A 14,048-nucleotide genomic window follows, 5' to 3' on the forward strand; every position below is an offset into this window, starting at 1 on the left:
ATCCTAAACAGAAGGACGAACTTATCAGCCTGCTGTCCTTTTGGGACTTAAAGGAAGCCACCTTTCCACGGTGATGGTTTATTATATTTGATTTGATTTGATTTTGATTTTATTAAATTTATATGCCGCCCTTCTCCCTGAGGACTCAGGGTGGCTCACAATCATAAAAATTAAAAAAACATAAAGTAAAAAATTTAAAAAATTTTGTGATAGGTTTCAGTTTCCCCGTCCTTCAAAGGAAAATAAGGAACGGAGAGGAGCTGTGAAAGTCCTAGAAGAGCTTTGTTTTCATTTTATTTGTCCACCACTGGGAGAACTAGACCATTTTACTGACCTTTTTACTTTTTCTCTGCACCCCACTTACTTGCTATTGTCAGCCTCTTTGGTTCCATTGTTTGCTGGGTTCTGCAGCCTCTACCCCAATTAGTTTCTGCTGTTTTGGCAGCAAATTTGTCCAGTTCTCCACAGAGGTGTAGTGAAAGCAGTGCATTTAGGACAGTGGTTTAGGTAATGACGTCTTTCTTCCAATTTGGGGGGCAAGAAGAAAACACATGGACATGAGCATGTGTGTGGAGCAGCACAGAGAGCCTCGTGGTATTCCTTGCTGCACAGCTTGTGGTTGGCCGATTATTCTTGGTTTTTGTCTTTTCCTGTGTTTTCAGTATGAGCAGTTTGAGAGTACCATTGGTTTCAAGCTGCCCAACCATCGCTCAGCTAAGAGACTCTGGAAGGTTTGCATTGAACATCACACTTTTTTCAGGTGAGAAAAAGGAAAATTAAAGAGTTGAGGCTCCACGGTGAAGTGTTACAAATAAGATTGAGAAATGTGAGTGTGGAACTTCAGATACTTTCTAGGACATCCCTGTATTAGTTTCCCGTGTAAGCTACTTTGAACTCCTTTAAACAGATGAACATTCCCACCAAGAAAATTTTCAACCAGACAGATTGCAACGTATTCAGTATTTTTTTTCATTTTATCAATATTGTAATTGGGCAGCAAACATATAGAGATATTTTGGGAGCTGCAAACAAATAACTCCATAATTGTACTAGATTTGAACTTTATAATGTTTTCCTAGCCAAGAATTAAATTTAGTTATCTCAAGAGCAGTATGGCAAAGTATTAAGGGTCATTCCCCTAATTTATATGCAGACTATGCCCCATCTCTCCTATAAATACATCTTTATTTTCAGCTCTATTATTCTGTTTCAGCAAGCGGTTAACATTAATTTGGTTCAGGAATTAAACAGGGTCAGATCAGACTAGATCTTCAGTGAATAGCAGGGCTGTTGGCTAGACGGGGAAGTTGAAAAACATCCTAGAAGAAGATGATGACAAACTATTTCTATGTTTTTGCTAAAAAAAGAGAAAACCCTACGTGGATGTATCTATGAGGGAGACTCTGTACTTTTTTATTGCATGTGTGTGATCGAAAACAATCTGATGGCGCATAATCTTTATTGCATCATGTGTCAGGATCCAGCTTGGCGTGTAGAGTAGTTTTAAGATTTTGAATCTAATTTTAAAAACTTCCTTCAGGGCTTTATACAAACTCCATATTTGTGCTGTTAAAATAACAGATGTTTGGAAGCAGATGCTATCGTATTAGCACAGCCTATAACAGTGGATATATTTATAGAAATACAGTATAAATTATCTTTCCCCAAAAGCTGTATCAGCAGATAATAGCATACAGAACCAATACAATGGGTTCAAATGAGACCTATTTACAAATGTGGCCTTTGTTCCACATCCCTTTCCAGGAAAAAAAAGCATTTGGGAGAAATGAGTATGAACTATTTGTTTTCAAAGCACCGTTTATTGAACTAAGTCCACTTTGCTATTTTAGAAAGATTATATAGATTATCTTTGTTTTCTGTGGCTCATACAGTTGTTTAGTACGCTGCTCAAATGCATAACTTAAATGATAATTATGTTTACTAATTGAATGCTTTGATTTTTCTTGCAACAATTGCAACTAAAATGTAAAATTCTATATTTTTTGTATCAATTTGATGAAATGGCAAAAAATAAAGTTTGAAAACAGAAGAATCCAGCAACATGACAATAAAGCAAGATATATATATATTTTGGCCTTGGTACATTCCACATATTCATAGTTTAAGAAAAAGACCTAAGGAAGAAGGGAAAAAATGGAGACTGCCAGTGAGCAGTAGCGGATTGAAGATGGCACTTCAAGAGCAGAGCAAATGGCCATGGGAGAAAGGGGAGCCAGTGAGTGGATCAGCTCCTTGGAACATCTTTCAAGGTCAAAGAGAGTGCTAGGATTATATCTTTGCTCCATTCAGAGCCCCTCTGCAAAGAAATTGTGAAATTGTGATCTCGAAAGGATTTGAGAGCTCAGTTGTGGGTGGGGGAGAAATCATCCTGCCTAGGTTATGGTTCAGCACCTTCAAATGGACACTGAATTCTCCTACTTCAGATACTTTAGGAAGTTGCTTACTAATGATTTTCTGGTTCTTAAGAACCTCTGAGAACAATATTCATCATGCCAGGAGAATTTCCTTCTACTCTAGATGAAGGACATTTCGTGTAACTTTAAAGATGAAAAAGAAAAACTAAATTTTTGAACAGCAGCAAAAGGGAGGGATGAAAATGTTGATTTTGGCAAGTTAAAGGACTAAATGGATTTGAAGGAATATTTCCTATGGGATGTTTAACATTTTATAAAAGAATGTTTTAAGATTTTAAAATTAATTGTAAAAAATCCTTCTGTGAGAAAGTTGTTTATTGGAAAATAATCATATAACAGGGGACTTTGAAGGTTTGACTAGAGGGAACAGAGAGAACTAAAGGTCACAATTAAAAGAGAAGATGACCATTAAATACTGTAAAACAATATTATTTGACTATAGAAGAAATTAAGGCTGTTTGGGAACAATATACTCAGAATTTACTTACAATACTGTTTGATACTATAAAAATGGATATGAAACTGGCTATAGAAAAAAACAGATTTTGTTAGATAAAACAGACTAATTTGAATGTGGAGATGAAAATCCATGTAAAAGTGTCAGACTACAAGAGTGGTATGGAAAAGGCTACCACAATAGATATACATTTGAACCAGCCAATGTCTTAATAACTAAAGGGGACATACAAATAATAAATCAGAAAAATGATTTGGAAAGCTTTTCTTATTTCGGATTTACAAAGATGATTTCCTGGAAAGGAAAAAAAACCAAAGAGAAAATGATATGGGAGAAAATGGCAAGAAGGTGACAAGCAACAGGGAGAAAGCAGAACTACTTAACTGGTTTTTTGCATCCATCTTTACACAAAGGGGAAAAAACAGTCCAACCTATCAAAAACATTACTGTAAAAAACAGATTAGAAACACAAGTTAAGATAGGCAAGAAAATGATAAGTGAGCACCTGTCCACCTTAGATGAATTCAAATCACCAGGACCAGATGGATTACACCCCAGAGTTCTGAAGGACCTGGCAGATGTGATCTCAGACCCACTGAACTATATCTTTCAAAGATCCTGGAGCACTGGGGAACTACCAGAGGACTTGAAAAGAGCTGATGTAGTTCCCATCTTCAAAAAAGGGGGAAAAATGGATCCAGGAAACTACTGACCTGTCAGCCTGACCTGAATACTTGGGAAGATTCTGGAAAATATAATCAAGCAACAAATCAGCGAACACCTAGAGGCAAACAAAGTCATTACCAAAAGCCTATATGAGTTTGTCAAAAACTGATCATGCCAGAAAATTTTTATTGCATTCTTTGACCAGGTGACAAAATTAGTGGACCAGAGGAATGCTGTGGATATAACTTACTTGGACTTCAGTAAGGCATTTGATAAAGTAGACCACAACCTACTACTTGATAAGATAGAAAATGTGGGTTAGACAGCATCACCACCATATGGATTTGTAGCTGGCTGACTGATCATACTCAGTGTGTGGTCCTCAATGGAATTGTATCTACATGGAGGGAAATGTGTAATGGGGTGCCCCAGAGCTCTCAATGATTTGGATGAAGGGATGGGGAACTCATCAAGTTTGCAGACAACACCAAGCTGGCAGGAATAGCCAGGACTCCAGAAGATAGGCTTAAGATACAGGAGTATCTGGACAGACTTGAACATTGGGTGCTATCTAACAAAATGAAATTCAATGGTGAAAAAAGTAAGGTTCTACATTTAGGCAAGAAAAACTAAATGCACAGGTACAGTATAGGTGGTACCTCGCTCAATAGTAGTAACTGTGAGAGGGATCTTGGAGTCCTAGTTGGACAGTCACTTAAATGTGAGCCAGCAGTGTGCTGCAGCTGCCAAAAAAGCCAACACAGTGCTAGGCTGCATTAAAAGAGGGATAGAATCAAGATCACGTAAAGTGTTAATACCACTTTATAACACCTTGGTAAGGCCACACTTGGAATACTGCATCCATTTTTGGTTGCCACGATGTAAAAAAGAAGTTGAGACTCTAGAACAGGGGTGTCAAACTGCCGGCCCACGGGCTGGATGCATCATCCAGAAGCCGTGCCCACCCTATTGCCGGCAATGGCAAAACCATTCCAATATGTTGTGTGACATCACGTGACGTTGCAAGTTTGACATGTCTGCTCTAGAAAGAGTGCAGAGAAGAGCAACAAAGATGATTAGGGGACTGAAGGCTAAAACGTTTAAAGAATGGCTGCTGGAATTGGGTATGTCTAGTTTAATGAAAAGAAGGACTAGGGGTGACATGATAGCAGTGTCCCAATATTTCAGGGGTTACCACAAAGAAGAAGGAGTCAAGCTATTCTCCAAAGCACCTGAAGGCAAGACAAGAAGCAATGGATGGAAACTAATCAAGGAGAGAAACAACCAGTGGAACAACTTGCCTCCAGAAGGTGAATGCTCCAATACTGGAAGTTTTTAAGAAGAGACTGGACAACCATTTGTCTAAAATGCTATAAGGTTTCCTGCCTGAGCAAGGGGTTGGACTAGAAGACCTCCAAGGTCCCTTCCAACTTGATGATGATGATGACAGGAAACCAACTTGCAGGACTTTGATGGGATTAAAGATCAAGCTTTTTAAAAGTAAACTGTATATATTGTGGTTCCTGGTAGCTATTAATGAAATTTCTTTTTGATCAGGACTCAATGACAAGATTTTAAAGATCTGTTTATATATGCGGATATATTTCTTTTGCTTTATTTCTTAGTAATGTTGATTTATAAAAGACATTTATTTGAAGTCAATATGTATATGTTAGTATTTTTAGTTCTTAATAGATAGTAGCTGATTAGAACTGAGTGATGAGTTTTTATAACTGAATTATTAATGAGAGAATTTTCTAGTATTTCTTAATTGAAAGGCATCAAGTTACTGAAGTTGTTTATACTCTGGAGGAAGTGGGGAGTTGTCTTTTATATATCTTTTTTCTTTTCTTTTTTCTATCTTTGCATTTTTCTTTTCTTTATTTTTTATATTTTTCTTAGTTTGAATTAGTCTTTTATCTTTCCATTGTAACTTTTAATAAAATTATTATGGAAAGAAGAAAAAGGGAAAAGCTAAATAACTCCTTGCATAAAAATTTGGTCTTTAGGTATGGGGTCTCATTTACTGAACTACTGCTACTCCAGCAATTTTTTTCCTTTTTTTTCAAATAGTCTTTATTACTATCCTCTTGATATATTTCTGATTCTGAAACAGAAAATTTGTTTAGTCTGAAATAAACTTTCCTGCTATTTTGTATGTTTGCCCTGTATGTGTAGGTGTTATAGTAGTTAGATAAAAAAATTCCTTTTTATGGGATGGTAAGAATTTTCAGTGTTGCATTCCATTTGGCCACAAATTTTCAAAGAAATTGAAATAAGAAAAGGGTCTGTTATATATAAGTTTCCTTATAAATAAAAATGTTATAAGCCTCTCTAAAGAGTGGAAAGCACAGTCAATCAGTGAGATAAGAAGATACAGTTTTTTAGAATGAATAATAGATATCTAGGAAGCTGACATAGTATAGCTATATTGTCTTGAGACATAAGAACTTTTTAGACTTTGTAGAGAAATTAATAGGTGACCAAAGAAGTAGAATTCTTAGATTGCATCTTATCAAACTGCAATAATCATGATAGGAATTGGAAGACTCATAAAACTAACCCACAGGAAAAGTTTGCAGCTTTTTCCTCCCAACTTCCTGGAACATTTAAAAGCAATGTTTCTCTTTCCTGCATTTTGGAACACAAACTAGATATCTATCATCTCAGGGTATTTAAAAGAGGCTCAAAGAGCCTCAAGACCCTTGGTGGAGCAGTGGGCTAATGCCTCCTTAAGTAACACCAGCTGCCTGCAATTAGTGCAGGTTCGAGTCCCACCAGGCTCAAGGTTGACTCAGCCTTCCATCCTTCCGAGGTAGGTAAAATGAGGACCCAGATTGTTGGGGGCAATAAGCTGACTTTGTAATAATGCCGCTTGGGGTGGGGAAGCCCTAATAAGCAGGCATATACATAGAATGAAGGCTATTGCTAAGCACATTGATTTGTGCTTCTTAGATTGTAAGCCGCCCTGAGTCTTCGGAGAAGGGCGGGATATAAATGGGATTTTAAAAAAAAATCTTTGCAAGGCAGAACGAAAGATACATACATTAAAACTGTAGCTTCAAAAAGTGATTGGAAACTCCAAATGCTATATTAAAAATGTGGTCCCTAAAAATCACTATAGATGATACATAGAACTTACTTATATCATTGAGAATATTGAATTATTTTTGGGAGGCTTGGCTCTAAAATAGATATGATGCCACATATTTCACTCAATGGTCTTTGTCTGGAAAAGAAAGAGACTTGCAATTTTTGTCTTAATGCTGAATAAAATTCCATTCCCAAATGGAATATAGCAATGGTGATTTTTGCATTGGCTTAATCAGCTCCCAACCTGATGTGCCTACTATAGACCTGATATACTAACAGGCACCTCTCAATCCCACCTGGCTCCCTACCTTCCCTTTTCCTCCCTTTTGATTATTTAAAATTATGATTTATATAAATGGCATGTTGTCATGCTTCAAAGTTAAGTGCCATTCTCCTTTGCTTTCATTATTTCTTATAATATCTCTTAGGTAATCAAAACAGTGGGTAACTAGATTTGCACTACTGTTGAAATTTGTGAACCCGCTCAGAAAAGAGGAAAGCAGTACTGTAGTCAGTTTTTTAAGGAAGTAAATGGTGTGGTGAAATTCTTCCATGAAAACTATGGTTAGACAGAAGTTGTAAGGAAACATTGGAGATAGTTTGCATGTTCCTTCAGAGCCTCTCAGTTTGTCTTCAGGAAAATGAGTGTTTGTGATTGACCATATCCACTATTGTAGCCATGAGTCCACAGCCAAGCCCTTCCTCGTGGCAACCATCTGGTGAGACTACCTACAGTACACTCTGAAAATTTTGAACGTATTTTACAACTTCAAAGGTTAGGAATCCTTACCTGTTACAGTTTTCTTTCTGCAGGCTGGTGTCACCTGAGCCTCCTCCAAAAGGCTTCCTAGTAATGGGCTCCAAATTCCGCTACAGTGGGAGAACACAGGCTCAAACTCGGCAAGCCAGCGCTTTGATTGATCGTCCTGCCCCTTACTTTGAACGTTCCTCCAGCAAACGGTACACCATGTCTCGCAGCCTCGATGGAGGTATGCCCCAAATTGGGGAGGGGGAGGGAGATTGGTTCCTTGGGGGGTATGGGAAGGCTTTTTTCAAAGGATGGAGCCATGTATTCTGTGGGGTGGGAGGTTGAAGTCTAGCATCACAACATTATTTTTTGCTGGTGAGATGTAGAACATTTTTTTCTCCAGAGTGCTGTGGAAGGATTTTTCAGTTGATCTATAGGGAAAGCATGAATGGATTGCAAAAGGCTCTACCTAGTAGATTTTGGCTTATTTTGGCCAAGGAAGACTGAAACTGCTTGGTACCTGGATGGGAATTTGTTAAGAAATTCTAAGGCTGTAAGCTAGACAAGAGAAGCTATGGCTTATCCATAATTAACTCTTTGATTTAGACCTGCCCTCCTTTGCCAGCACAAGGAGGCAATTGAAAGTTAACAAATAGTTTCCAGGCTTTAGAAATTTGCTCCTTTGGGATTTTTGCTCCATACCCCCAATACACTTAGCTCACTTAGACATATGCACTCTCTTTGATTCTAGCTAGAAAAAGGATGCAGATATTGATTAATGGGTGGGTTCTCTTTTGGGCAATCAGCCTGCCAACAGTGATTAGACATGAATTGCAAGAGATGATACAGAGCAGCTACTAGATACAGTTTCCCATAAAACTTCCCATCAGCATAGTTTTTTCATTATGTGGTCGATGTTGACGTTCACAACTCTTCAACGAAAAGCACTCAAGAGAGAAGCTAAAAGGCATTTTTCCCCCCTCCCAAACTCTCCAGACTGATATACAGTAATTCTATTCACAATTTTCTGGACAGGAATAGACTCCCTTTCTATAAGTAGGTGGGAGAGTTTTCTTCTCTATAAATTACATTCTCTAGAGCAACTCCAGGTTCTTTTCTTTGAAGATCAACAAATGTGAAAGGCGAAAGAAGATTGAAGCTGTTCCACAAATAGCCCCATTCCTTCTATCCTTTTGTATAGCCATGGTAGAGTAACAGCTGTGTATCCCATGCTTCATGCAATGACCTCACTGTCCTTGGTAGGCAATACTGAAATGGGCATCATGGGGCACCTTTTCTGTGCTACCAAGGCATAAGAGGCATAAGAAGCCCTTGTTGCCCTCTTTCTTTAGAATCACCAGTTTTCTCCTTTTAGCAATTAGATGTTCTCCCGCATATTGCATTGTTCTCTTAGACCAGGGGTAGGCAACCTTGGCTCTTTTATGACTCATGGACTTCAACTCCCAGAATTCCTGAGCCAGCATGGCTCAGCTTGAAAACTTCTCCCTTTCCCCTCAGCAAGGCTGGCTCAGGAATTCTGGGAGTTGAAGTCCACGAGTCACAAAAGAGCCAAGGTTGCCTACCCCTGTCTTAGACTAAGAAATCAAATAAAGGTGGAATTCAGGTTTCTGGAGAGTAGAGCTGCCAACCTCCTCAAAAGATTTAAAGATTTATCTGTGGGTGTATTTCAATTTAAAGAGCAAAGAAGAGCATTTATTGTGAGCATTTGTTATTGTATCTGAAACAGTAGTATCAGTGAGAAATAATGAGTCTTATTCATAATAAATGGAATTATCTTTTGCAAAACATTCTTCTTAATTCCTCAATTTACAACTGCTTCTTTAATGACAGTTCATAGTTATAACAGCCTAGGAAAAAACAAGAGGAACCATCCTCAAAGTTATGCTTGTTGCAGTATCCCTGTAGCCATCTGATTGCAGGATCCTTGGCAACCAGCTTGCATTTGTTACAGTTGCAGCATTTTGTAGTCACATGATCCCAATTCGCGATATTCATAGCCAGCTTTCAACAAAATCAATTGTGGAAGCCAGCTTCACAATGTAATTCACTTGACCATGTTTTTTGATTAATGACTATAGTGAAAATGGTGGTGAAATTGGGTCTGATCACATGATAGCTCATTTAATTATTGCATCATTAGCAATTAAAATTTTGGTCCCAGTTGCAGTTGTAACTTAAGAACTACCTGTATAGAGAACAGCTGTATTCATAAAATTCAAGGGATATAGATGTTTTGTAGGTCTGAAATATAGGAAGTATGCCATACCTTTCACTTCTAACCACCATATGTAAAGCATTCCATCTGGATGATTTAAATAATGTGCAAACCAATTGTTATACAAAATGCTATGTAACAGGTAGATAAATAGAAACATTTTAGAATTATCAAGGAATTCAATCCTAAGAAATCAAAGGAATACAAAGAAAGAATCAGACTAAAACTTGATTGTTAAAAGTTGATTTTTATGGCATTGGATGTTATGTACCTAAGGCATGTCCCAAAAAGAGCTTTTGAATTCTTGAATACAAGATCTTTAGTTTTAGAAGCTTTTTCAGGCATTGGAAATAATATTTTTTTCTTATATTCAGCTAAAGTCAATGGGACAAAATAGGGCTTCTCTCTCTTTTCTCTCTCTCTCTCTGTCTCTCCTGTGCAGAATTCTCCCGACCAGCTTCAGTGAGTGAGAATCACGATGGAGCAGAGTCAGACAAGAGAGAAGATGATAGGTATAGGGGGAGGACTAGATCTGAAGATGAGGAGGTGACTACTCCAACAAAAATCAAGGAGTTAAAGGTACAAAAGTACACCTATACTGTACTTAATCTACATTTGGAGGGAGGATTCTACACTTGATATGCAAGCATCTTAGCTTCCTTCTAGGACACGGGTGTCAAACTTGCTGCGTCACGTGACGTGTTGTGATGTGGCCTCCGTATGATGCAACCAGCCCACGGGCCGGCAGTTTGACACCCCTGGTCTAGGAGATGCAAAAATATTGTGGAAAACAATGGTGTTATTATTAATATTTTCTATCTATATTATCTCCTATTTATTAGAATATTTCTCAGTCTTATAACAAATAAGTTTTTTAATTCCATTTATTTTAATTCCATTTATAGTTCCCACTGGCAGTTATCATGCACTTGTCATCATACTGTTCAGCCTCCAGTATAAATTTCCAAAGGCAAACTGTTAACTTCCATTATTAAACTGCTGTTATCTTTGGAATCTTGTTCCTTGGAGTAACCAGTCATCCTGAAATCTGAAAACTGGCCTTTTATTCCATGACATGACACAGGAAACATTCACCCAGTGTGTCAGTAGCAGTTTTAGAAGCATAGCAATAGCAATAGCATCTAGACTGCTCCATAGTGTGCTTTACAACACTCTCTGAGCAGTTCATAGTATCTGCATATTGCCCCCAACAATCTAGGTCCTCATTTTACTGATCTCGGAAGAATGGAAGGTTGAGTCAATCTCGAGCCCCATTAGGACTGAACTCCAGGCTCTGGGCAGAGTTAGCCTGCAATTCTAACCACTGTGCCACCAGTGGTTAGCACTAGCATTCAGTTTGGGCTTTTAAAGCTGAATTTTCCTGATTTTCCTCACTGTAGCCAGAAGGATAAGCAAGGACACTGCACCGCTCTATTGCAAATACTGTGGTAATCATGGGGATTTTTTTTATTAAGAAACTGTCTTGACAAGTTTGTCTTCCAAATGTGTTTTCCAAAGAGTGCTGTCCTTCCTGTGAAGTAGGATTCTTCTAGTGTCCTATTGCTTCAATATCCTGTAGCTGGATGTTACTCCCATTGTCTTTGTCAATGTCAGGGATAAATAAACAGAATCTACAGACATGTGAAGAATACTGCCCATGCCTGCTGAATCATTGTAGATGTGTCTTCTTGAACTGCCAAAGTCCTGCCCTTTCTGTTCTGTAAAGTAAAGAAATTTATTCATTTCGTAATGTGTGCCAGAAGATTTCATTCAAAATGCATATTGCAAATCAAGCAGGTTATGAGGCCTGCATAGATTAATACAATGCTATACAATTAATCCAGTGGTTTCCTACATCTATAAAGATGGTGGCAGCCTGTTATAGAAAGTGTGCAGCATCAAAGATTTGTCATTTTCTTGATACCTGAATTAAAATTGTGGAAACAATGTAGCCTATTATAGGAGTTCCCTTAACTGATTTACCCTCCCTCCTGCCTCTTTTTTGCTACCAGACGGAACAAGAAACCACCCCAAGGCACAAACAGGAGGTATTCTCTGGAATGTTTTAGTTTTTCATCACTGCATTCCTAATTTTCATCTTTTAAGAAATGCCAACATTGTATGTTCCCCTTCCTAATGTGATGCAAGATGCAGATCAGGGTGGAAGTGAGGGGATCTTACCCATGCTACACAGACTGCATCTTGTACCCCATTAAGTCAGCATTTCCCTTCATCTTATCACGTGAGCAAGAAGTTAGAGTACTTCAGCTACTTGCTTGCTAGGAAATCATAACTATTTTGTCATCCAACTGACTCTTCTGTTCTTTCATGGCATTCTATTATCCCTGTTCCTCTTTTTTTTTCCCGGCCTTGATATTTTCAGGAAGGAGATACTTACTGAAGATGTAGACATAGCTTTGACACAAATTTACAAAAATGAGTTGCAGGTCAGAATGTTTAAAGCTTTAAGCCAGAACTAAAAATGAGATTTAGTTTTAGTCATTGGCTAAAGTGCCAAGATATGCAAAGCAACATCAAAAAGTTGCTTTTATTGTTCACTTCCTCTTTTTAATGATCAGCCTTATGAGGCTGTGTATATACTGTAATTGTTAGGATATTTGAGAAATGGAGTGCTGTATTTCCCCAAAACTGGTTACAATATCTTCCATGCAGCGATTAACATGTTTATAATGTTCTACAAAGTTTATGACCTGCAGATGGTTCCCACCAAGCAGATCAAAGCTTGGGAAATTTTTATTTGTTTTTATAGCAGAACTGATAACTGGTTTAAATTCCTTTGAATTATATGTAAAAGTTTTTATTTTTATTTTGGCAAATTTGAGTAACAACAAAATTCAAGCTACACTCAGAATAAATAAATTCATTTACAATCTGAGTTTACTATGCTACAAATCTATTTCTCATTATTAGTCTGGCTGTTCCACAGACTTCTGGCATATAGATATTCTCCAAGCACCTGAAGTTCAGCGCCGGCTATTCCCTCCATATTTTCTCATCATTCAGTAATTCTGCATGTTTTATTAGAACCCTGTACAGTCCTTATTTACATCATCAGCATTACGTGAAGGGGCAATTGGCAAACTGCTTCAGAGATATGCATTCCTTGTTTCTCAATTTTTTGGGAAGTTCTTCTCACTCTTGAATGAGGGGAATTAGGCATAATGGATGGGAATCATGAATATTTCCTCTTTTTAAATTAGTTTGCACTGTCCAAGGAAGTGAAGCTTCACTTAGCCACAGTAAAAACTGTTATGAAATGGATTAGTATTTTTAGTGCTGATCCTGAAAACCACTTTATACTCAGCAAACATGGATCCTATTTTGGAATTCCTTTTTTCTTTTTTGTTTTTTGCAGTTCACTTTGGCCCAATTTAAATATTTTTTCATTTTTTTCATTCCTTTAGAATTCTAGTTACAAACTATTATAGAAGACAGTAAACAGTGGCTAAGAACACATTTGCCAAGGTTTGTCTCCTGGCCCATGAGTTGCTAGTTCTAGAATTATGATCTCCAGACTTCACAGACACTATAGAATCTCATGTTTCTAGATAAGAAAGAATAGTAGAAGCCTATATAGCAATTAAGAAGTAGGTTTTTTTATCCTGAACAATCAAAAAGATAAGACTTATATTTTATATTTTAATTCAATCTTAGAAAGTTCAATCTTTCTAAGCCAGTCTTCTCCAACCTTCTTGCCTCCCAATGGATTGGATTACAACCATAATCAACTCCAATCCTCCTTGGCCAAGGGATGATGGGAAATGAAATCCATTTGGATGGGCAGGCCTAAAATAGTAGCTGAATGATTTAAATTGTCTATTATGTGGAGACTTCACTTTCTAGCAATAAGGCCTCCAATTCTAAACACTCTGAAGCTCCCACCTCACAACCATCTCTCACTCCACTCATGTTCCTTCCTCTAACCCTCACCTTAGTAGTTACCTTCCCCTCTCCATCCAAAAGTTTTTAGACAAATCGGAAGATGTTTTGCTAAAGCACCAGGCCAGCATTAATGAGTTGAAACGGACCCTGAAGGAACCCAATAGCAAGCTTGTGCACAGAGACCGGGATAGAAGGCTGCCTTCCTCACCTGCTTCTTCTTCACCCAAACATGAAGATGAGACACCAAAAGGGACCCCTGAGAAGGCCAATGAGGTTTGTTTGTTTGTTTGTTGTTATTCTGATGATATAAAGATATTCATTATGTATATTGGCATTATGCAGTTTTGCTATTTATTTTTATGTACTTGATTCTTCTGCCATTTAGAAGAATTAATCTAACTAGTGGCTTAATAGAACCATCCTTACTACAGCCTTCCTCAATTTCCTGCCTTCCAAATGTACTGAAACTAGAGCTGCCATCATTTCCAGACAGCATGTGGGTTACAATCA

At 37.7% G+C, this 14,048-nt stretch overlaps 1 protein-coding gene across 9 annotated transcripts in view; it reads left to right on the forward strand.

Moving 5' to 3' along the window:
• Positions 1-14,048, forward strand: part of EPB41L1 (erythrocyte membrane protein band 4.1 like 1) — a 194,112-nt gene that overhangs the window by 148,062 nt on the left and 32,002 nt on the right. For all 9 annotated transcript variants that reach the window (XM_081323138.1, XM_081323130.1, XM_081323137.1 and 6 more), the window contains 4 exons: positions 663-760; positions 7,465-7,640; positions 10,078-10,214; positions 13,620-13,811. In XM_081323138.1, coding sequence (XP_081179264.1) covers positions 663-760; positions 7,465-7,640; positions 10,078-10,214; positions 13,620-13,811 — 603 coding nt within the window. The remainder of the gene's footprint in view (positions 1-662; positions 761-7,464; positions 7,641-10,077; positions 10,215-13,619; positions 13,812-14,048) is intronic.

The sequence above is a fragment of the Vipera berus genome (assembly GCF_964194415.1).
Source record: "Vipera berus genome assembly, chromosome: 3".
Lineage (NCBI taxonomy): Eukaryota > Metazoa > Chordata > Lepidosauria > Squamata > Viperidae > Vipera > Vipera berus.